General features: G+C 45.4%; 3 protein-coding genes across 5 annotated transcripts; 1 reads left to right on the forward strand and 2 right to left on the reverse strand.

The window, feature by feature from the left end:
- Positions 1 to 509: 509 nt before the first annotated feature.
- Positions 510 to 2,619, reverse strand: neurl2 (neuralized E3 ubiquitin protein ligase 2). 3 transcript variants are annotated; one of them, XM_080835926.1, is made up of 2 exons: positions 1,696 to 2,619; positions 510 to 1,508 (listed from the first exon to the last, which is right to left on the reverse strand). In XM_080835926.1, the coding sequence occupies exons 1-2, from the start codon at positions 2,360 to 2,362 to the stop codon at positions 1,393 to 1,395; spliced, it is 783 nt and encodes a 260-aa protein (XP_080692052.1). In that variant the 5' UTR covers positions 2,363 to 2,619; the 3' UTR covers positions 510 to 1,392. The 3 variants fall into 3 exon arrangements, with proteins under 3 accessions (XP_080692052.1, XP_080692051.1, XP_080692050.1); XM_080835925.1 differs by having other exon boundaries at positions 1,634 to 2,619; XM_080835924.1 differs by having other exon boundaries at positions 516 to 1,508; positions 1,621 to 2,619.
- A 5,773-nt stretch (positions 2,620 to 8,392) lies between these two features.
- Positions 8,393 to 19,624, forward strand: tex2l (testis expressed 2, like; the record flags this gene model as incomplete). The annotated part of the gene is made up of 11 exons (XM_080835817.1): positions 8,393 to 9,688; positions 10,447 to 10,647; positions 10,970 to 11,288; positions 11,631 to 11,881; positions 12,419 to 12,559; positions 12,927 to 13,026; positions 16,475 to 16,604; positions 17,450 to 17,584; positions 18,266 to 18,478; positions 19,054 to 19,174; positions 19,460 to 19,624. The coding sequence occupies 11 exons, from the start codon at positions 8,393 to 8,395 to the stop codon at positions 19,622 to 19,624; spliced, it is 3,072 nt and encodes a 1,023-aa protein (XP_080691943.1).
- Positions 19,625 to 21,669: 2,045 nt separating this feature from the next.
- Positions 21,670 to 23,096, reverse strand: rnf151 (ring finger protein 151; the record flags this gene model as incomplete). The annotated part of the gene is made up of 4 exons (XM_080835486.1): positions 21,670 to 21,797; positions 21,932 to 22,370; positions 22,606 to 22,702; positions 22,933 to 23,096. 4 exons carry the CDS (start codon positions 23,094 to 23,096, stop codon positions 21,670 to 21,672), a joined length of 828 nt encoding a protein of 275 aa, XP_080691612.1.
- Positions 23,097 to 24,355: the final 1,259 nt, after the last annotated feature.

A 24,355-nucleotide genomic window follows, 5' to 3' on the forward strand; every position in this document is an offset into this window, starting at 1 on the left:
AAAAAGGCAGTAAACGCCATTACTGTATTAAGTTACTGCCTTCTTACTTGGTTTGGAACCTTCGAAAGTAGGAGTAATACAAAGTAATACAGAGCAAAAATACAGTAACTGTAAAAAGGGGGTAAAATACAAAAAATAATAAAATTACTAATATCTGAAAAGAATAAGGTTATATGGAGTAACAATACTGCCTCATGTCCAATAATCTACCTACAACTACTTGGGCTGGACAACAAGATAACTTTAAGGTCATTTTTATCAGTTTAGTGCTCTGTGCAGTTACTGCCTTTTTGCTTTGTAGGGCAGTGGAGTCCAAACTTCTTGAAGGAATCCTTGAAGCGTTTCTTCTTCCTACCCTTGTGGCTTGGTGTCCCATGAAGTAGCTCATCATAGATTTGATTGGGGAAACGGTGGTCTGGCATGTGAGCTACGTGGCCTGCCCAACAAATCTGTGACTGGGTCAGGATGGTGCGAAGGCTTGGCAGCTTTATTTCATGTGTTTTGTGATTTCTTGCCCAAACTATATCTTATGCATTACAGTAGCCATGACAGCATGCACAACATAAAAGAATACAATCCTTCCAGCTTACACACCTTAATTGGGTCATTTGACCGATCAGTCTAAATTAAATCTCACACACACACACACACACACACACACACACACACACACACACACACACACACACACACACACATACAATAATCTGATCAAATTATTTCTGTTTACAATGATTTTAAGGTTGATATAAAAAGTAATCAGTGGTTTAGGCTGTATTGAACAGACTGTGTCCCAGTGTCATATATAACAGTACAGATTTCCTGGTATTTCTCTAGTTTATTGAAAATAATTCAATTTTCTCTGTATTTGTTACTTTGTAACATTCCATTTACAAACATTTGTCTTTACATTCTTACAACAGCTACCTCATCATTTTTAACTCTGAACTGGTCAGTACAGTACATACAGTATTTTAAGACCACTGAAACCAGATGTGTATCTGTTATAATGATATCAGATTACCTGAACCACAATGGATGAAACTATGATCAAGGCACATTCACAAAGTGAAATATATATACAACATCTTGTATAAATGAATATGCACCGGAGACAGATGTAAATCAATAGATGAAATGTCAAAGACAACTATTAGGAGAATTTTTGGTAAGCTTTGTCTGGGAATATTTTGTGTCATTTTGGAATATGATAAGAAGGTTGATCTTAGCTATCTTTTCATAGTTTTTCATATCCCCAAATGTGAGATATACTGTGAACAAGAACAATTTAGGAATTTTTACCAGGCATACAAAAATGTGTTTCTTTTCAGGGGGATTTGTGATCTTTACAGGAAGTCAAAAATAATGGCGCAGTAGCATCAGGATTGTCCTTCACTCATACTTGCAGAAATTCTTAAGCAGCTCAGGAAGTTCCAGCCAGTCCAAAGCCATTCTGTGAACGATATTTTTCTGAATGGCCTTCCGACAGAGTGTTTGCAAAGATGAAACTAAACAGGGGGGGCAAAACAAACAAGGAAATGTTTAGTAAACAACTCTAAACACTATCATAAATATATCATATCTACTTTCAGATTTATAGAAATTAAGAGGTGTATTTACAGCCATATTCCACCTGGATGATGCGGACAGACTTGGTGGCAGCAAACACATCCACAACTGCATAGATTGGCTTACTCGTAGGTATCCTTTTGGCTGAGGGCCCCATGTCCTCACCATTGATGACAATGTGCATGTCAGCAAAACCTGGTTCTCTGGGTACGTAGAGGACTCCAATGCGGCTCCGGCGAGCTGTGGGAGGTAGTGCATTGTACTTGTAAAGGTCGTCCAAGATGTGGCTGTACCTGCCTGGCCGACTGCGCCCGACTAGTTTATCCATGGGGATGTACAACTTTTCAATGCACAGGTGGGGGCTTGTGAAAAATATCTTGGGTCTGCTGTTTCCTCTTTCCTCCTCTGACTCGCCCCTACCCAGTCTGTGGCCCCCTGCTAAGTTGTCTTCTGGCGGTGGCTGCTCCTCAACAACTCTATTGTGGTTTCTAGTGATGGCAAACACCCAGCTATTTCCCAAGTCAACCAGATCAGGAATGGAGTACTCCGGCAGCAGTTCCAGGGTCCGAGGGTCATGTGCTGTAAGTCCAACCCGAAGATGGCCGCACCAGCCCAGCTCCTTTTCCTCAATCTCCACCAGGAAGATTTCTCCAGGACTCAAGGGGTTTTTGCTGAAGCACACCCCATTAGCAAAACTTTCAACTCGGGTGGCTCTTGTCCCAGTGGGATCCAGTTGCACATTGGTGCCATGGATGGGGTGGAATTCCATAAACTGATCCAAAACAGCGGCCATGTCTGAAGGAACTGTCCCTAGAAGCGAACAAAAGCTGTGCTAAGTCTACTTAGCTATACAGATTAGCATAAGTGAACATGGCAACACACCGGGTAAAAAACCTGAAATCGTAACACTTCTACACTACACCACCCTAAATAACAAAAAGCACGAAACAACACACTGTACCAAGTATATGAAGTTAGCTTATGTCTGTTTGCAGTATGTTTGCTGTCTGTATGCCAGTGCAAGCTACACAGTCCTAAAGTCTAACTCTTTCAGGCACTGAGAAGTTTCTAGTGACACACATGTGTCTATTTATAAGCAGCAGCAGATGTCAGCAGATGCTTTAAAAAGACGGCAAGGTATGCAAAGGGGAGATAGAGAATAATGGGAGGAGCCCTGGCCTCTAGAAAAGTAAGGCCTAAGGCCCATGTACTCACTCATTTTGGCTGGATGCCGTTTTTACTATATTTCAGTTTAAACAGTTCAGGTTTTGAATATTACGATTATTATATTTAGTACTGTTATATGCCTCATCAATAAAGAAACTTTAATTAAACATATTATCTAGTCACTTTACATAATAGTCATGAAGTACTTAAGTCAGTGTGCCCCTGATTTAATTACTCAGCTTTTCTGGGATAATGAGTTTTGTGAGTATGTCTGTCACAGCCTTTCAGACTACAATAACAGCAAGGTCTATTTAAACTGTTCTTGTCAGCTAACAGGGGACCAGCTTAGCGCCACAGCAGAATTAATAAATTAAACGGTGGATACTGTCATTCAAAACAGTTAATTTTCGTCACAGACTTGGAGACCATCTTTTTCAAGCCTATCCTGCTTTCACTCTACCAGATATGCTCTGAACTGAAGTGCTGACTCCTGCAAGAGGCTCAGTGTACCGAACATTATACAAGCTTTAGTGAAAACGCTGATGCAGATGGACTGGAGGTTGAATTGGACATGCCACTACAGGGAGGAAGGGGGCGAGAGTAAAGATGACATGATGGGAGCCCTGAGCCTTAAGTGCATATGGTTGCTGTGCATTTAAGGGTAATGACCTGTACATAAATACGGTATGTATTTTGCCTCCACATACTCAGGGGATGCTCAAATTATTACAGAAGTAATTTCTCACATCTCTAGGTGAAGGCTAATATTTGTCATTCTGTGAAAATGCAGAATCATTTCTAAAACCATTTAGTGATCTATAAGGAATAGGTATTTTCAAAAAAAATATGGAGAGGGAAAAGGTCAGTCTCAGTGTGTGTGTGTGTGTGTGTGTGTGTGTGTGTGTGTGCAGTGGCGGTTTTAGGCACGGGCGACCCGGGCAGCCGCCCGGGGCGGCACTTTTTCATGACACGTGAGGGGCGGCACGAGCACTTAAAAAAATAGTAATAATAATCTGGGCCGCGAAGCGCTTTTCTATTTCTATATATCATATCACTGCGTGAGGAATTGGCAAATTGGCGCCCCCTGCAGCTGCAGGCGCACCTGCTCGCTAAGAAGGTGCAGCGCAATCCTGGGTGAAAGGGGGAAAGAGAGAAAGAGAGAGGGGGCGGCGGGCAGTTCAGCTCTGGGTCTCCCAATAAACATTATAATTACCCTATACTTTTTGTTTTTCTGAATTGTGTGAAATGGCTTATAAAAATAGGTAATACAGAACGATTATGTGGTCACCAAGGGCAAGGTTAATTGGTGGAAGGAGACCACTAACTGCATCAATTTATCCAACTGGTGAAGGTAATAGTGAGCAGAGTATAGATAGATAGATAGTCAGATAGATACTTTATTCATCCCGAGGGAAATGTAATACATCTTTAACAGAGTAGTCTATTACATTATCGATAAAGCTATTGAAGGATGCTCGAGTGGACAAGGTAAAATGTGTTTTATTTTATCAAGTGTAGCTTAACCAATACTCTATTACTGTAAGGCAACCAGCTAATGTTGAGCACCAACTGAGTTGTTTGCTAGCTAGCGTTAGCTAGCTGATTTGACCATAGGGTATGAACATGTTCATTCATCTGACACTAGGCTAAAGTGTTAGCGAAATCCCGCTAGCCACAACTACATAATGTAACAGCATACAGAGTACTAGTATAATCTTAATAATTAGCAGGTCGATAGCTAGCTGGTTAGACCACAGATTTCCTTTTGACACCACTAGACTAGCAAGCGTTAGCGAAATCCCATTAGCCACTATTAGCAAACTCAACTAACTATAATGCATGTTGAGTGCTTGCACAACATAACTTGCAAAGAGCTGGTGTTAGCTAACATTAATGCACATGATGTGTGCATTGATTATCTAAAGTGTGTTATTTAAATGCTCTATTGAAAGAGTTGTGCAATTGAAAAGCATACAGAGTACTAGTATAATCTTAATAATTAACAGGTCGATAGCTAGCTGGTTAGACCATAGATTTCCTTTTGACACCACTAGACTAGCAAGCGTTGCACTTGCACAACATAACTTGCAGATGGCTGGTTAGCTAACATTAATGTAAATTATGTGTGCAATAATTATCTTAAGTGTGTTATTGAAATGTTCTATTGAAGGATTTGTGGGGGGGGGGGGGGGGGGGGGGGGGGGGTGCGCTCGGAGGGGATATCGCCCGGGGCGTAATTCCATGCAGAACCGCCACTGTGTGTGTGTGTGTGTGTGTGTGTGTGTGTGTGTGTGTGTGAGAGAGAGTGAGTGAGAGAGAGAGAAAGAGAGAGAGAGTGTTGGGGCTGGGATGTTTAATCTGGATTAAAGTGGACCGCAGCCATCCTTTCCATAATCAGATTGGTGCGCTGATGTTCGCTAAATCACATCTGGACGAAGGCAGCAAGAGAGAGGTGTTGAACTATGTTCGGGTGCGCATCTCCATGGCAATATTACCATATCCCGATGCCATTCGGTCGGAACTCCAAACTGTTCAAAGTCGGCGAATTTCATTTCACCCGTTACGCGTCGTGATAGAGTTCAGATTTGGGTCCGGTGGCACGTGCACAGCTGTACAGCACCCTGGGGTACCTACTAAATCCGTCGTGCATAGCATATGGGCTTCCTTGTGGATGACCGAAATGCCAGCGATTAGGAGTACTTCAAAGAACATGTATGAAGGCACCGAATGGAATGTGCGCACTGTAATGCTCCTAGGTTTCTGAACTCATATTATAAGGATGTAACAAAATGTCAAAGAGACTCCGCACGTACAAATATTTTTGCTGACAAAAGACCACAAATGCTGCATGGAAATATCTCATTAGTCTCTTTTCATCGTCGTTGACAATAGTCTCTACGCAGAAAGTTTCTGGACCGCAGGGAACAAATCAAAACATCGCACCGTCTTTCAGTGACTCCCAAGAAGTGCTGAAAATGATTTGGTGAGTGGCTCTGTACCTTGACGTGAAAACATTGTCGTAATTTCAAAATACTGTTGCAGTTTGTGTTCTTCTATGCATCACCCATGTTATTTTCACTGAATTTACTGCGATAAAATTCACCTGTAACAATATATCCCCTGGTTATCCTTTCCTTAAATATATGCTCCTACTATGACGTTGAAACTGCTATGATTCAGAGGTTTGAAACAGTCATTCACATTGATGACATCCATGACCATATTAACTGTAAGCATGCCTAAATTCTGTGTGTGTGTATGCCCGTGCACGCCTCCATCAATTACATAAATATTAGTTTTCCTCTGGCTGGCAGCACAAGTCTGATTAAATAGATTTCATATCTCAGAAGAAACACCTTAATATTGTGTCTGCCTCTGACTCATAAAAGCTTGTCAGTCCATAAGACACACAGTGGAATGGTTAATCTGCATGACTGGCGTTGACTGCCTGTTTGCAGGGCCCCTCTATGTAAGCCCACCACACTGAAGAGTCAAGCCCATCATTTCACAAGAGGAAACATGCCAGTGGAACACATTTGTGGGTCAGAACAATGAGAATCAGCTTGTGCCCCAAAGGTACACTGCACAGAGAGCAGGGGGTCCATTCACAAGCTGGTATCTATTCAGTCTCACAGGCTCAGATTGTACCATCTCTGCCTAGCACTGAGGGAAATGGTAAATTATTGGAAAAATACAGTGGCTGAGTGCTCTTGCATGACCTTTAAGCTCTTATTGAATGTGACATACAAAAGGCAAACCCTAACATTACACCAGTGAGGGCCTGAGGGAATATCTGAGAGACTGTTTCTTTGTCATCTGCTTGTGTTTTCCTACTAACATTTTCCTTTTATAACCACAGTGGCTCGCACAAACGGTTCTCTCTGCCTTTCTCCCAGGTCACCTATTAATGGACCTCTGAAATGTACATTACTTGCTGTGACGTCAAAGCAAATGTCAGATTGCAACCCATTAAGTACACAAAAGGATTACCTCTTTGTAATTGATAGAGCATGACCACTTGGTTAAGGGCATAGCCAAAATGTTTCCCCCCTGCTGTTACCTGGTGTCTGGTGAATCACACCATTTATGCTCACAGATGTTGAGAAGTGTGCTGTTCTTCGTTTCTGAGGAGCGGGGATGATAGCTTGATAGCTTGATCCATTCAATGACACAGTCAAAGTTGACACGATTGACGCCAGTCACACCAATATCAGCTAGGTTGTCGTGTGGCCTGCTCAGTGCGATGACGGCAAAGTCATTTCGTAACAGTGCCTGTCTCTGCCCTGTGTTCTGCAAAGAAGATTATGTTCCAGAAAAAGGAGGTTTATGCTCAGATTGTTGTCCTGTCCCAGGTCTCTCCACGTCCAGAGACGCCACAGGTTTCTGCCACCGTGTTAAGACAGCTGTTGTTCATCTCTGCTTTTGGCACCACTGAGCTCCACATACGATGGCAGTCTGAACATGTTTGTGAGTATCTGTAGAATTTGGTCTAATACTGTCCGCCGGTTTAATATCTCACCACAGACCATTTTGGATGGAAAGTAAGGATTACAGAGAATCCACCAGCTGTTGTTGAATTGGTTGAATTTGTGTCAGGCTGTTATGTAATGCTAGTATGTGGTCTTTAACTCACTTTGAAATACAGTCATTGACCCAGAAAAGGTAGGGATACTCTCCTTCCTGTACACAGAGAATGAGAAGTTGTCTTTCCATTGGGATTGTTAAGGGTTAATGGGGTTATTGTTAATTTCCATACATACATTTGCTGTAAGGCAGCTGTTGAGACTCAGAAGTCTTCTAAGACCAATATGCTTGCTGTAAAAGGTTCAGCTGTCAATGGCGTCACAAGCTTATGTAAACACAGGCCTGTATATTTTGATGACGAGCATTGCATCCATTTTGTTCGTTATGTAACATATCTTGCCTATGCTGTGCAACAATGGATCAATGCATATCGGTAGCGGCAGTTTGAATTTAAAAGAGGAATCTGTCCCTTTGAAGGATGACTGTGAAAGAGGAGCCTTGTGGCTGTGTCTCCCAAGGGTGAGGGAAGGCAGCACAGTGCATGGTGCTTATGAAAGCACTCTGCATGTCGCGATGATCAAGAGGGAAACAATTTCCTTCAAAAACAAAAACTGTGCCAAGGGTGAATTCTAGATATATGCTGGCAAAGAATGTAGCAAGTGAAGCAAGCTTAGTGTTGGCACATAGACTTACTTATGGAGTAGGTGTCCCTGTCCTTACCGGCGGATTTATCTTTGAGCTTAGATGATGCCAGTGAGCTATTGAAATTAAGTCAGAGCTCTGCCCTACTTTTTCCGATCGTTTAAGAAGAACATTCCCCCGCTCTATTTTTACGAGCATCATCAGCCCACACTTATCGAATCTGACAGCAGGGGCAGAAATCTTTTGTTCTCACATGAGAGTGCTGAGTAAATATTGAGGCTCAAGTAATTACCTTGCAGCAATCTCTCTCACCCACACAGTCACCAAGCCAGAGCTCCCTAATGGATAAAGATTTCAGAAACAGAAATGAATGTCTTTCACATCAACACATTCTTGAAGTCTCTCAAGGTGATGTAACCCAGTATGATTTTGTCTCCTTGAATGTAACAGTAGAGAGTCTCGAGTGCCTTCTTCTGTGTGAAGATAAAATATGGCTGAGACCATAGGAAATGATGGAGGACCCAAAAATCGAGGGCTCTGCCCAACTCCTCCTCCTCCTCCTCCAGGGGCTCATGGTGCAACGAGAAGGGGGATTGTGATCCAGCTGACGGGCACAGAGGGCGAGTGGGACAGCCTGGACGACAACGAGCTGATCTTCACCCTGGAGAGAGACCAAGGAGGAGCCAGTGCCCTTCTACCCAAACAGTTATCCTGTCCTGATGAGGATGACTGGGGATTGCGCTCACAGGCATTCCACGTTCCACTCTCGCCCTCCTCGCCAGGCTCCCTGGGGGATTTGACGGCCTCCATGCCCAGCTTCCTTTCCCCGGGGCTGGCGTCCCCAACGCACCGATCCATGGCCAACCTGGTGAAGTCCCTCTCCACCGAGCATGAGCTCAAGGAGGCTTCCTCCTCATCCTCCTCCCTCAAGCCGAGGCCCTTTCTCAGCCTGGTGAAGTCCATCTCCTCCGAGCTCTCCCGTAGCGAGCCGGAGGTGTCCCAGTCGAAGTCCGACTCGCGGCTCAACCTGCACCTGCTTAGGCAGCTCACCCAGTCCAAAGACTCCCGCACAGCCCCACCTTCCCCCGTCAGCCTCTCGCCCCCAGAGTCGAAACCAGGCTTCTTCAAGACGGAACTGGAGGACACAAGGCGGAAGCTTCAAGAGGCCATGCAGGAACCTCTCAGCATGTTCAACAAGATGATGGGTGACGACAGCAGCGTGTCCAGCAGCCCCAAGCACCATAGGACGGCCAGCTCTGTGGACTCCCCAAGCCATAAAGGCTTTTACGCAGTCATCGGCAGATCCACGGGGGATCTGACCGCAACTGACTCCCAGGCTCGGAGCACCAAGACAGAAGGTGACTTTAACCTGCCCGTCTGTAACTGGCCGGTCGAACACGGCAAGAGGAAGGGGTCCTGTGCTTACCTTGAGCACCGAGGCCGATTTAAGGACCTCAGCCCCTCTTTGGAGCTCTGCTGTCACGGAGGTGGGATCATGCAGGCGATGGGGGTCGGTCCCACGGCCCAGCCTGGGAACCCCCATACCCCGAATGTGCCCGCCGTGGGACTCTGCCTTCTGGCTGTCCTGTTCTACTCTTACTTCATCCTACCTTTGACTGCATATATGTCAGGCCTCTGCCTTGGCTTGATCTTTGGCTTCATGATAGGACTTCTGCTCATCCGCCTCGGCATGAGTAGACAGGCCACTCCACCTCACAGACGCAGTGTTAACCAATACAACTATGGTCGTCCAAGTGACCTCCAAGGTGTTCCACCCTGCTTAAAGGTGAGTCTGATGTTGGTGGGCAACTGAGTCTCACATTTAATCTTTCCTGCAGAGCATGCAGAGTTTCATTAGACGTGTCATCTTATTTCTTTTCTCAAATGTTTTGAAGTTGCAGAATATCGTGGAAAAAATCATGCAGCACAGGATATTGTTAGAATAAAACCGTCTTTCTTGCCTGTGGCGTTTGTCTTTGGAACCGGTTGCTTTTCAAATGGGCCACATTGTAGCTCAAACTGGATAGGCTGCAATTAATGTCTCTGTGCCAAGGCCAAAGCCACCATTAACGTGTCCCTTGTGCAGTTCGCTCAGTCAGACAAAGCTTGATACGGCACAGCTTGACTCCCACTAGCTTTTGGTACAATGCACCTATCATTGAAAACCCTCTCCTCTTTTATGTAGCAGGGTCCTTGGCAGAGTCTATTCACGGCAGACTGAGAACTCCAGGATTGCTTTGTGTGCCTGGTTCTAAGCAAGGAAGGGCTGATTTGAGAACAGCAACAGCACGCCCACGTTTAATCAGTGACTGCTGACAGGCTGAGCTTGTTATCGCTGAGCCGGGTTGTCTGAATCATTGACCCTGCCTTGGCCATGCATTTCAGCTGCATGAGCGAACGACACTTGATTTACTGCGATGACTGAATCAAAGGCCCTCTAGACTGTGCCCTTTGAGACCCGGGTGAATGATGATGTGCAGATCAGAAGGTCTGATGCCGCTGACTTGATCAAACCACTGTCTGTGCGTCTGCTTTGCCTTTCAGGGCTGGATGAATGAGATGTACGCTTACGACCCAGACTACTACCATCCGTCCCTGACACACTCGGTGTGCGTGTCTCTGGAGGGCCAGTGCCTGAGGATGGACTACCCCCGCCAGAACATTAGGCGCAGGGCTACATTCGACGAGCAGCCCCAGGAGTCGACTTTCGTCCGATCGCGGAAGGTCCAGCTTATCGGCAGCAAGGTCTGTGTTTGGATGTGATGTTCAGAAAGCATTAATTATGCATACACATTCATTCTTCTTTCACAAAGGAAATGATCATAAAAGAGAGTAGTCATCCTCAAAGGCTCTCATCCATAGTTTTTGTCCGATCGCTTTGTGATTCAGCTGACAGTTCCATCCATTTTGACCCCATTCCAAATATTCTATTGGTGTAACTGAGCCGATGAGCGTTTTTTTCCTGAGGTGGAAGTGCTGTATTTTCTCTGTGATGTGTGCTGTGTGCCTTGTGCTGTGACACGCTTCTAATGAAGGCTGCTTATGTGGGGGGTGGGGGGGGACACAGGTGTTCCTGAGCCCAGCAGCTCTGGCACGCAAGCGGGTGTGGAATCAGAAGTACCCCATCTGCATCACGCTTGCCGAGGGCGAGCAGCCCGTGGTGGAGGAGCTCAGGGACGAGACCCAGGCCGGGGGTGGGGGTGAGCAGCAGCAGCAGAGAGAGGAAAGGCCCGTCACAGCGCCAGCCAAACCCAAACCCGACCCCCCCACCACTCTGTACCTATTTGGCCGAACGGGGCGAGAGAAGGAGGAGTGGTTTCATCACCTCCTGGCGGCCTCCAGGACTGAGAGTCAGGACAGGCTGAACAGATGTGGCTCCAGATCTGGTAAGGCCGTCTCTAGTCATTAAATGTAGGCAATAACAGTTGGCAAATCAGATCACACACCTGCGCCCACGAAGATGAATAGCCCATTGTCCTTGTGTCAGAACTGAATTGTAAAACTTTGTATTACCATCTGTTGATTTGTCAAGAAAAGAACAGACAGATTTACTGGAAAATGTTATCACAAAATAAAGAGTATGTGATAAGCTTTGAATGTTATACACTATACAGTATGTGCTGTGTGTGTGTGTGTGTGTGTGTGTGTGTGTGTGTGTGTGTTTGTGTGTGTGTGTGTGTGTGTGTGTGTGTGTGTGTGTGTGTGTGTGTGTGTGTGTGTTCATGCAGACGTGTCAGCGCCTCACGTGGAGAGCCCCAGCAGCCCGGTGCAGTCCAGCAGGCTCTCCAGTTGGGGGAGCACCGAGGACCTGGCCTCCGTGTTGCTGTGCTCCCGCGACCTGGCTGGCAGGGTGCGGGGGAACACCCTGCTGCAGGACTACACCTCCTACATGGGCACCCTCCTGAGGTCCCAGGGCCCCAGCCCTGCAGCCAGCCCCGGGCCCAGCAGCACCCAGGCCAGCCCCACAGCCCCAGAGAAGGTACTGCAGGGTGCACATGGGCCGTGGAGTACACCTATGGGGATCTATGGGGCAGTCTGTTGTTGTGAAAGGCTAGATGTGTCGTTGCATATTATTGCACTGTATGGCATCTGTGTCTCATCTGTAGGCCTTTGCTCTTTGAGGCTTATGAATATGAATATGTTTGTTGTAAAGTGACTGGATGCAGTATTTAATGCATTCTGACTGCCCAGTGCATGATGCTCTTTGGCAGTGTTTGGACAAAAACCCCACATTAATTATAGAAAGAAATTGTCTTTCTGCTATGGTGGCAGGTCAGCTCGTTCTGCAGCTGAGGAACACGCAGTGCTGCCAAGCGGGCTAGTTACAGAGTTAATGCAGTCTGTTTAAGCAGCTGCTGCTTCATAGACCATAATCTGAAGCCCAGAGGAACACAGGGATGGAACAGACCCATTAAAAAGTCCTCTGGCCGCAGCGGAGCCTGAGTGGGCATCTGATCTCAGGTCAGACGGCTACGGACAGGAGCCATCTCACCCCACTGCTGCTTCTCCCAAACAGGAAGTATGCTGTCACATGGATGCCCCTCAATCTGTCTGGATCAATTCCCTGATTGGCCGGATCTTTTGGGACTTCCTGCAGGAGAAGTACTGGGCTGACGTGGTCACGCACAAGATTCAGAAGAAACTGAGTAAAATAAGGGTGAGTGAGTCGTAGCAGCATGATGCATTCTGGGTAAAGTCAAAGCAGAAAGCTCTCATGGGCATTGCCATTATTGCCATTTACAAAATGTCTTGAATTGAATATGAATATGGACACAAATACAGCATTTTATGCAACAGTTGCATTTTACATAATCTTTTATAATCATTCAAACTGAAATTGCACTTTTCTGTTGGGTGGATTGACCATCCTTCTGTAACCCAGGCAGGCATAAATCCTATATGGAATGTCTTCCAGATGAAAAATATATATGAATTTTAATGTTTTTCTTTGTGTTTGTGTGTGTGTGTGTGTGTGTGTGTGTGTGTGTGTGTGTGTGTGTGTGTGTGTGTGTGTGTGTGTCCAGTTGCCTTACTTCATGAATGAGCTGACTCTCACTGAGTTGGACATGGGCTCCTGCATGCCTCAAATTATCAACACGTACGAACCCCGTATCAACTGCAGAGGTAAGTCCGGATGAGCCCCACTGAGCTGCATTGTGCAGCCATGTGTTGTGCTTTTGTGCTGTGTGTTATCCTGCGAGGTGCACTCCCGCATGGTGTGTTATTCAGTGTGTTATGCGCAGGACTTTGCGAAAGATCCGATTAGATCTTCCATCTCAGAGGAATGATGGGCCGGGCTCCGCTTATGTTCCCTCATGTGACGGCCCCGAGTAGGGATGAGATCAGATATTATCCCGCTGTAATCTCAGCTCACATAATGCAGCTCTTGTGCGTGCGTGAGTGTGTGTGTGTGTGTGTGTGTGTGTGTATGCGTGTTTATGTGTGTGAGCATGCATGTATGTATGTATGTGTGTGTGTGTGTGTTTGTATACGTGTGTGTGTGTTTGTGTGTGTGTGTGTGTGTGTGTGTGTGTGTGTGTGTGTGTGTGTGTGTGTTTGTGTGTGTGTTTGTGTTTGTGTGCTTGTCTGCTGAAATGTGTCAGCGTTTCAGAAGACTTGGTCTCCATTTTATGTATGGATCAATGCTTCTGGTTACCATTTGTATGAGGCCGTGTTTGCTTGTCTGTATGTATGTGTGTGTGAGAGAGAGAGAGTCAAGAAGGAGATTGAGAGAAAGAGAGACTGATCTCTGATTGCTGGAGTGAAGTGCACACATTGGTGACTGAGAGAGGTTCAGTCGGGCAGTCTGAGAGCTTACACCTGGTATGAGAGGTGATGTCTGACACACTCAGTTGCACACTCGCAGGGGCGGACCGGACGAACGGGCAAACCGGCCAGTTGCCCAGGGCCTCGGCCACCAGGGGGGCCTCGTCGTATTTCCGATTTTTTTTTTTTTTTTGCTAAATCACTTGGCATTGCAAAATAATGGCAATTCATAATAAGCATGAAAAACGATTATTTTCCTTTCACTATCAGCTTAAAATGTATCTTAATTCCATCATGGAACAAATTATTACAGGTCACGTGACTTTTCTGTCAATACTGACAATTTTTCGTGTGGTGACGTGCGGTCGCAAAGTTAAGAGGGAAACGTCTTTTAAGTGGCAGCGAGAAAAGAAAGAGGAAAGGGCAGGATGAGAAGTTCAGGGAGAAATTACCTAAGGTAACACACAATTTCCTATTAAGGAATTCTTCCGTGGAAGTGGAAGAAATATCTGATAATGTGTCGAGTTCATCTGATAATGTTTCAAGTGCGGCTAAGCCAAGTTTAGCGATTGCTAGCAGCAGCAGCAGACAAACGGCTTGTAGTGACACCAACTAGCTCTGCCTGTCTTGCTTCTACAAACGGTGAGCCATCATGTACCACAGCTGCCCATATCCGAGACAGAGTCACACCCGCACTGACGACGACATGCATGATACTGCCATGGTCATGAACACAGCTCAAGCACAGCTGGCTGATAACGACAGCGGTGATGTCAACAATGTGAGTATATCAATGGTGGAGATACATTGATTAGTGAAGGCCTCTATGGCGTGACAAATGAACAGATAGAGAGAGAATTGAAATGGTTAAAACAGGACCTGTACAAATTTGGAAGTTTGAGTTGAAAACATTCAGAAACAGAACTATAAAGCATTAATCAAATGTAACCAGTAACATTGTTTTGATTAAGAAATAAAAAAGTTACACTACTAAAACACTGTACTCAAAACCTCATCATTAAAATAAATTACAACTGTTTAATTGTTAAAGTCATATACTCACAATAAATGTCAGTTCCACTTAACATTAAAACGATTTCTTTTTTTGGGGGGGGGGGGGGGGGGGCCTCAACATTGTTCTTTGCCCAGGGCCTCCAATTTGCTAGAACCGCCCCTGCACACTCGCATAGTCTCGGGCTCACATGGACATACACCAATACCCGCACGCACACACATGTGAACACATAAACAAACACACTAACACACACAAACAGGTACACACACACACACACACACACGCACACATGCACACACATAGACGCACACTCCCTAATCAGACCTCATCCCATTCGCAGATTTGCCACACTAGTTATCAGACACTGAGGGAATTATAATCTGCTGTAATTTAGTGTAATTAAGGACGCCCATAATTAAATCCTCAAGCGCTCGTAATCCCTCTGAAATATCGCACAGATTAGTGCCCCTGTTGTCATTGTCTTGGGCTAATTGGTACTCTTTATAAATGTACTTTATCTTCCGGATGTGGGAAGACAGTCCGCAAGACTTTGTTCAATTTCAAAATGATCAGTAAGGAGGCCCTTTCTCCCCCAAACAAAAATCCTGGAATGCATAGGAAAGGAACTTCACTGAGTGATTCTCCCCAGCTGACAAACAAACAATAGATGGGCAGGAAGCAAAGGTTGTGTATGTAACTGCACATTTATTCTGAATTATGGATTGATGCGTGTGTGTGGGTGTGTGGGTGTGTGGGTGTGTGTGTGTGTGTGTGTGTGTGTGTGTGTGTGTGTGTGGGTGTGTGTGTGTGTGTGTGTGTGTGTGTGTGTGTGTGTGTGTGTGTGTGTGTGTGTGTGTGTGTGTGTGTGTGTGTGTGTGTGTGTGTGGGTGTGTGCGTTGTGTTTTTGTGCATTATGCGTATGCATTATGTGTATTTATATAAATATATATAAATATATAATGTGTGTATTTATATAAATATTAGTGCTGTCATTTTTTTAATGCAAACCCATTTTAACGGCGTAAATTTTTTTATCGCGCGATTAACCCGTTTTTTTTAGATTAGCGTTCTTTTTGCCCTCCCAAACTGTGTAGTAGGCTAACGTTACGTTTGAGTGAATGGTGAGCGCGATACGGCGAAATGGATGATAAAAAGCTTCTGAATAGAAAGTTTACCTTTAAAAGTTGTGTTGTGCAAAAGAAGCGAGCTTCACTGTTGTCTGAAAATGTCAACAGGCAGCTGGCTGAAAGTACTGAAGTAGTAGGCTTACTTTTTATTGGTAACCTAACTGTTACGGTTCATTGTTTTTGAAATAAGAGGCCTGACTTCCATGTTCACAGCAAACTTGAAAAAAAGAAAATATTAAGCCATGGTTTGTACTATAGGTTGAGTCCTTGTTTATCTGAAATGTGCACTTTATAATTTTATTTTGTAGCGCCCTGTTGGCAATGTCGTTTTTCAATCAAATAAAACATTGCATAAAGCAAGCCAATCCACTTTTCCATGTTGATAAGAGCATTAAAATAAAATAAAAATGATGAAAAAAAATTATTGAAGGGACATTTAGAATAGATAAAAATTTGCGATTAATCGTGATTCATTTTGAGTTAGCTATGACAAAAATGCGATTAATCGCGATTACAATTTTATATATGTGTGTGTGTGTGTGTGTGTGTGTATGTGTTTCTGTGTGTGTGTGTGTCTGTGTGTGTTAAGCATCTGTACATTCATATGCCTAATGTACTAAATATGGGTTTCTAGATATATTTTCTTACATGCTTTGTGTCTCAGGCCTGTGGCTGGAGCTGGACATAGAGTACACAGGAGCTCTGCAGATGACCCTGGAGACCAAGATCAACCTGACCAAACTGGGCAAGGACAGCCTGGAGCCCGACCGTGTGGTCGAGACAGGAGGAGCCGGGTGAGAGGGGGCAGGAGAGCAATGACTTCTGGGAATTCAACCGTACTGGCGGCAGGACTCGACTGAGCAGTTTGTCTGGGACTCAGGGGACTCACAGTACGAGTGGGGCTCAGGTCACAACACCTTTAATGAACAGACTTAGCTGTTAGCTTATCTTAGGTTGATGTGGGCAACTTTAATTAACATACTTAGCTTTTAACTCTTAGGTTGATGTGGGCCAGTAAATCTGCTGAGTATGAGTTTTTGATTGAGGAGCTGAAGCACCACAATGACAAAGTTAACTTGGCATTTAGTCAGAATGGGGGTTGGAATGAGACAGAGAAGCGGAGTTGGAATGAGAATCGGATGCACCTGTTACCGGTATAATAATCTATTGTTTGTTTCTTTGAACAACTTGCCTTGGTGCCATGGAATGTTCTTCATTTCTGTCCTGCTCTGTTTTTTTAGGAAGGCAGTTGATTTATTGTTCTGCTTTTGTTAAATGTGTTGCCAAGAAGTATTCTGTATTTAGGAGGTCTGTTACATTGTGTAAATTAAAGTGCCTGTTGGACACTTTTATGAATTTGAATTTATGGTGAGAAATACATTACCATCATAACTGTGAACTTGAACTCAAAGTTTGAACCTCATTTTATATGTAACAAGTAACCGCCTCAATCAAGTGCTCAGTCAATAATCCCTCTGGGCTTTAAGTATAGACTTAGCCCATACAGATACATTTCTGCACTTGTAGTGCTGAAATGAAATCTGCTCAAGCAGAAATGAACCATGTGGTACAGTACACCAACACATATCTCCACCACTTACATGAGCCTGCGTGTGTGTTCCATGCGTGCGTTCTACAGTGTGCCCAAGCAGTGTGTGCTGGAGGACAGTGACGAGGAGTCGTCCAGCGCGGGCTCCACTGACGAGGAAGAGGCGGCCCTCACTGAGCCGCAGTGGAACCTGGGGGAGAAGGGGAGTCCGGTCGGAGCGGAGGGGTAAGAGACTTCCTCCTCTCGCATTCCTCCTGGATCGGTTATCAAATTAAATTCCAAGAGAGAAAACATCCCCCGGGCCTACCTTTATGTGAGATAATTTTGTTGCTTTCATTACAAAGATGATTGCTTTCATTACAAAGAAATCAAGCACAACACAGCAGTGCACACCATAAACACAAAACAACACCCATTCACCCTGTCCTGTTAGCAGATTTATACTGATGGCTCTGTGCAGTTTGTTCTCAATGCGCTCTCACTGTAGCCTCTATGATAAGCAGACCCCTGTAAAAGACAACTCTTCTGGCTTTGATCATTCGTGCTTAGTGCAGCGCCAGCTCTCCCTCTCCAACAAGAAATCCTCCAGCCAAGTGCAGTTGGGTCCCCATTACCATAATATACCATTAAATGGCTCCCGACTCCAAATGGGGACACCAGAACTTGATGGCCTGAGGTTCTATCACTGTATTATGCAAATTTGATTACTGAACTCTGTAGCAATAGAGATGCCCTTCTAGTCTGTTACAAAGTGATTGCATTTTAATGTTCTTGTTGTTCTGTGTGTGGTGTCATTTCCTGCTGTTTCAAATTGCTGTTGTGTTGTTGTTCAAATTGCTCTGATCTCTCACTTGATGACGCCTGATGATGCATGATCCCCGCCCCCCACCCCCCTCTTGTTTGCAGCCCTGTTGCCAGTGGCAGGACGGGCCGGAGGATTTTGAGATTTGTCGACAAAATCGCTAAGTCTAAGTACTTCCAGAAAGCCACGGAAAACGAGTACATCAAAAAGAAGATTGAGGAGGTGTCCAATATGCCCCTGCTGCTCACCGTCGAGGTCCAGGAGCTGTCCGGGACGCTGGCCGTCAACATCCCTCCTCCCCCCACCGATAGGATTTGGTACGAGCTGTTAGCCTAGCCGTTGCCACAGTGAGAGTGTGTTGACTCGCGACACAGGTCAGATTAGGGCATAGGTGGCAGTTCCTTGTGGCAGGTTGCGTGAGAGATGTCTCCCATGTCAGGCCAAAGCTGGGTATAATCATGCTTCAGTGGAGGATTATCCTCATTTAGCACGCTGAGCTCTGCACTGCAATTAAGAGGATGAGCAGGATAAATTAAACATGATGGAGAGAAAAACCCGCTTTGAATTAGGCCTGTGTGCATGGGGCTGTTGTTCTGATCAAATGGTGATGTAAAATCCCACATCTTAACCTTTTATATATATTTTCCCATAACAAATAAGTGAAATGATATGCTCTAAGGATGGTGTAGTATGCAAACCACACTCTATGCGCTGTGCTCTAGAAGTGCTCTGATAAAAGCAAACTACAAAAGCAATGAGATTTGCAACTTTACATCCTTATTCTTTTAGCCCGCTTTATCTTTTAACCTTCAGTCTTTAAATATGGGCGATTTGTTAATGCATGGTTCTTTTGTTGGTGTGTCTGATGTTGCGTCTGCCCTGGCTTTCTCAGGTACAGTTTCTGTGACCCTCCTCGGCTGGACCTGAGGGTGCGTCCTAAACTGGGGGAAAGGGAGGTGACCTTCTGCCACGTGACAGAGTGGATCGAGAAGAAGCTACAGGACGAGTTTCAGGTTACTCCTCTCTCTTTCTCTCTCTCCCCCCACCCCCACCCTCCCATTTTATAAACTCTCCGGCAATTGCGTCCCATTTCCTCGACAGCGAGCACCACCCGTGCCTCAATCCTATTAGAGATCAAATCATAGAGTAAAAAAAACGCTGGTTCATATTCACATATTTTTTAGGCCAGAGTTCACACGAGTTGAACATAAATAAGAGGATTTTAGCCGGCCCCATTTGTGTGATTACATGATTTCTTTTCACGTCACACCCCTGTGCCAAACTTCTGTCTCTTTCAGAAAGTGTTTGTGTTGCCAAACATGGATGACATTTACCTGCCACTCATGCACTCGGGCATGGACCAACCAGCCAGCACCCCGGACCCCCCTGACTGTTCACCGCTGCACAGCTCCATAGAGTCCATCGATAGGATACCCCCTGAGCCCTCAGTAGAGTGGGAGTAGTGCCACCCTGTGGACGCCCATGAAAATGCAGTGCTTGTCAGTGTTGACGTATTGTAAGTGAATGGCAACCTCCTCCCCAGCCAACCAGACATGCTGTAGCTGCCTGTGTTCCGTGTCAAAATGTGCTCTCCATAGAGCCTGTTGCAATGTGGCTCACCGTGCTTTAGTTAATAAACATGGTTGAAGCAGGACAAGCGCTTCATATGTTTGTGTGTGTGTGCAGGGGGTTTAGAAGCAACTGAAACCATTGTTTTCATTCATGCCTCTCATTGTGCAGCACAGAATGCTTGGTAGGAATGATGGGAATGTTTGTCCTGGAGGGCTGTCAGTTTGAATGCTTGGAAAGAGTTTCTGTGCAATGAGATGCTCGGAATAGATAAAAAAAATTACAACTTCCTTATTACTTTTATGGTGTTACCTTTGACCAGGGACGGACTGGCCATCGGGCATACCGGGCGTTTGCCCGCTGGGCCGGGGTGCAATATGGGCCGATGGTCCCGAATTTTAATTTTTTATTTTTTTCCCCATATAATGGTCTGACCGGCTGGCCCACGAAAGTAGTTCATCAGCGGCCCTACTGACACTGGGCTGGCCCAATCACATCCCCTGGGCTGACCCAACACAAACCCCTTTCGATTTGGACCTGCCTACATAATGCATTAGGACGGTAAACAGCGTGGCCCATGGCCTTGACTTGCTTGACACGCGCACGCTAGTCTGCGGCCCATTGGCCGTCTTCTTGAGTGACTAGGGTCTCGTCCAATCATATCAGCTAACACCTTCTACCTTTAGCTAAAAGTTTGCCATCAGCTCCCGTGGATGACAGTGCTGGTGGCTACAGCCAGGGAGATACGATACAACGACCTACGGTAAGCTTACTGATCATGAATTAAAACGTCTCTAAAATATGTTTGACTTAGAAACTATGTTCTATGGCCAAGTTCGTTTGCATTGTAAATACAAGACAAGTCTGTAGCTGTTGCTAGCCCTCAGTCTACTGTACTCTGAAACAGCCAGCCGTTAGCCTACACTCTATGTTGTGCGTTTGAGTGGTGCGCGGTGCCATGTCAATTGTTCCGAAAGCCCAGTATTCCCAAACCCTGGTATTCCGAAAATATGCCAATTTGTCCAGATACCGAATTATGATAGCCCGTTATACGCTCCAGTTTTCCCGTCCCCCCCCCCGAAGTTCAGGGGCGTAGTTCAAACGTTAATGCCACCTCATCAAGCGCGTTTCCTACAGGAGGAAATAGACTCCCTTCTAGAAAAGGGAGCAATACAGCCTGTCCTCTCGGAGACGAGAACAGGGGGTTCTTCAGTCGCTATTTTCATGGAAAATATCGACCGATCTTATACCTCCGTATTCTGAACAAAGCTTTAAAGTGTATGATGTGTATTGCATTTAGATTAATTAAGACCACCACCTTAACACACAAACTCTTGTTGAACTCATACAGTAGTAGGTTCAGTGACGTGCGGTGAGACAGCTGTCTTCTGGAGCTTCTGCGAGCCCGTGAATCAATGTTTCGTTGGAATCATGATGTAACGTTGTTGTAGCGGAAATACAGCAATGCTATTCGTATTTTCTAATTGGCAGGTCATATGCATGATTCTAGACTTCGCTAAGCACTGAAGCGACTGAAACGGTGAATTTTGATCACATTCAGCGAAGTTAACAGGTAAAACGGGAGAAAAATAGGGCGTCTTTAGGCCGTCCTGCCTAAAAGTAGGGCGTCCCGTTTCTTCTTATTTTTTAGTAGACTATAGGGCAGACGCCCTGCTAGCTATAAGCCTGGTTGGTGTAGACATTCGAGATTAAAAAGGTGTGTTATCGAATTTAGTGGGCCGGTCTGGTTCAAAATGCCCGGGCCGATTTTTTGTCCCAGTCCGCCCCTGCCTTTGACAGTTACTTGAAAAAGAAACTTTGTCCCAAGACGTTCTCGAAAAGATCAGAATAGCAGCCAATCATATGAAAGCACATTTATTGTTTGGAAATGTGTACACCACGTGAAAACAAATGACAAGTGAGACATGCTTGCCTTGTTTCAAATACCATTCTGTGCTATGCTTAGGCGTGTGACCTGGAGAGACCTCAATAAGAATGCCTCACCCAGCATTACTCTCACATCCATCTCAGGTGTGAGAGCTCTCAAACACTCATTCAGACCTAGGTCTGAAAATCACAAAGCACCTCCTACAAAATAGACAGAAACTCCCAAAGCATTCCTGCACGGACGCCCCTGACTCCAGCCCCTTACGAGCTGCTGCTGCTGGTGCTGCTGGCGGTGCTGCTGCTGCTGCTGTTGCTGCTGGAGCTGGTCCCCTCTCCGGGGCTCTCGTCTTCCTCCTGCTCCTCGCACTCCTCCAGCACCTCCAGGCTCTCGCAGATGAGCCCCACCTGTCGGCGCATGTGGGCCATGGTGCTCTGCATGCGCGTCATCTTGCGGCGCAGGGCGGCGGCGATGGTGCGCTGCCGGCAGCGCTGGGCCTCGTAGCGCTGCTGCAGCTCGCGGTAGCAGTTGTGCTGCGGCTGCGTGGTGCGGCTCAGCTGCGTGCCGCAGCCCATCGGGCACAGCTGGCTCCAGTGCGGGCAAGCGCAGGCATGCGAGTCTGCGTCGCGCCGCAGCGTCCGTGTCCCGCAGCCCAAGTGCGGGCAGAGCAGCCGCTCGAAAGGACAAGTGGAGCTGTGGAGGTACTCCTCAGAGAGAGGGAAGATTGCTGCACATCCCTGTGGTGTGTTACGACACTGGTGCCAGGGGGAGTGTAAAAAATTAAATAAGGAAAAATTAGTTGGTCATTCATGCCAACGAGACTATGTGTTGCTGTCAATAGGGTCATCAAGTCAGATATCTATCTTGCCTAATATACCGGTATGTGACATCTCAACAATATCTGAAATCTCAAAAAGGTTGTAACTTTTGTGTCTTTTTATCAATTTTTCTATTTTCACCTCTTATTCCAGTGACACAAGAAAGCCTCACCTTGACTTGTAGGCGGCCGATGGCTTTGCTCAGTCTGAACATCACAAACATGAGGTTCTGACTCACAGGCTTCCTGCAGCATGGACACGTTTCCTGTCTGGGCAGCAAAAGGAAGTACAAATGTCTCTTACACATTCACAAGAGAGTGGGCAACTTTCCAGCATGATTCAGTTTTACCACCTAGGCACCACATATCACAACCACTCCTTAATATGTATCTTTCTTGACGTCTGCTATAATCCATTCAACTAAAGAACGGCCTATGCTGTGAGGAATACGATTTAAAAGCCCAAAATACTCAAATAGTGCAATCATAGTGGTGGGTACCTCTTCAGCCACTGGAGGATGCACTTCTTGCAGAAGATGTGGTTGCAGGCCACACGGACTGGGCAGCGCAGGACCCCTCTGCAGATGATGCAGATGAGGTCATAGTCCGGCGCCTCCACAAACAGGTCCACTTCATAACCTCCACTCTGCTCATACAACCACATATTTTGTGAAGAATATTATTTTTTGGAGGCATAATGCAGGTCTGTTATCATGCATAAAAGACTTAATCCACACTGGAGATGTGTAAACTATTGATGGATGACTAAACTGCTAAACTGCTGAACTACCAAATTTCAAATGACATTAATTCTTTAGGGGGAATCATGAAATGATTTATGCAGGACTTAATTTACTTGACATAATTTACTGTCATCCATGAGGAATTCTTTCTAAACCTGACCTGATTCTGAATCATCCTCTTTAGCTCTGTAAATACATTAGCTATTTGATATGTAATGAAATTCAAATCTGAGATAACAGCTTCCAAAGAAAGCTGTTATCTCAGATCTGAATGTGCCTAGCCTCAGTTCGCTGTGAAACTAATTTAAACTGGTCACACTGAATCAACACTACTGTAACAGGTCATCAAACAATCACATAAGAGAGAAAAAATAAATAAATATTTCAGATTAAAAATTAAACTCAGGTTTAGTGACACGTGGGGTCCCTTTCAAGTTCTCCGTAACGGAGACACACATTACCAGATATTTGGTATGCATGAGTGCAGCCGTGTTCGTCAGGTTGGACAATGCCGAGCAAAGCCTGAATGCAGAGCCACGCGGCCAGCTCTCCCTAAACAGATCTAGAAGGTCAGCTGACCCACCTCAACCCAGGCCAGGTTTCTACCTCTTAACTAAATAAGAGTAGATATTACTCAAATCACTGATACAAATGTGCAGAAAATGTAATACTGGTGATGAATTGTGTCAAATTTAGAGAGTAGTAAAATAATTATATTTTAAGTTCATCATGAGATGCTTCACAAACAGCAGAGTACAACGGGCAGTGTCCACACATTTCCGTTTTACGTTGCTCAATTTACATGGATGACTTCAATTTGGTCTGTTAATATGTTAAAAACAACCAAGTTTAAAGGGAAACCACACATGCACAATGCAAATCAACCAGCCACGCCTCTGAGATGACCTTAGATGAATCAAGCGTGTGTTCATCACTGGCCTGAACACTCACCATGTTTGTAGGTTTCTGTTGTCAATGGCTCCTTTTGGATCCTGGTACCATCACTGCGGTGTGGCCCTATGTTCTCATTAGCTCAGTCTCCACACACATGAACATATTCCAAGGCCACATAGAGTCCCATTCAAGACGAGGCCAAACAATGCGGTGTTAAAACAGCCAAAACCCGGATCATTTGACTTCATGCGTGTAGCACTCATTTCCAAACTCCACTTTTACCTTC

This window comes from Sprattus sprattus (genome assembly GCF_963457725.1).
Source record: "Sprattus sprattus genome assembly, chromosome: 3".
Lineage (NCBI taxonomy): Eukaryota > Metazoa > Chordata > Actinopteri > Clupeiformes > Clupeidae > Sprattus > Sprattus sprattus.

What these genes read in the sequence shown, in the direction of transcription:
- neurl2 (XM_080835925.1), bottom strand. Translation starts at nt 2,362, where the DNA reads ATGGCCGCTGTTTTGGATCAGTTTATGGAATTCCACCCCATCCATGGC. An exon ending in AGTCTGTCCGCATCATCCAG is followed by an intron (nt 1,509 to 1,633) that starts GTGGAATATGGC and finishes CCCCCTGTTTAG; the next exon opens with TTTCATCTTTGCAAACACTC.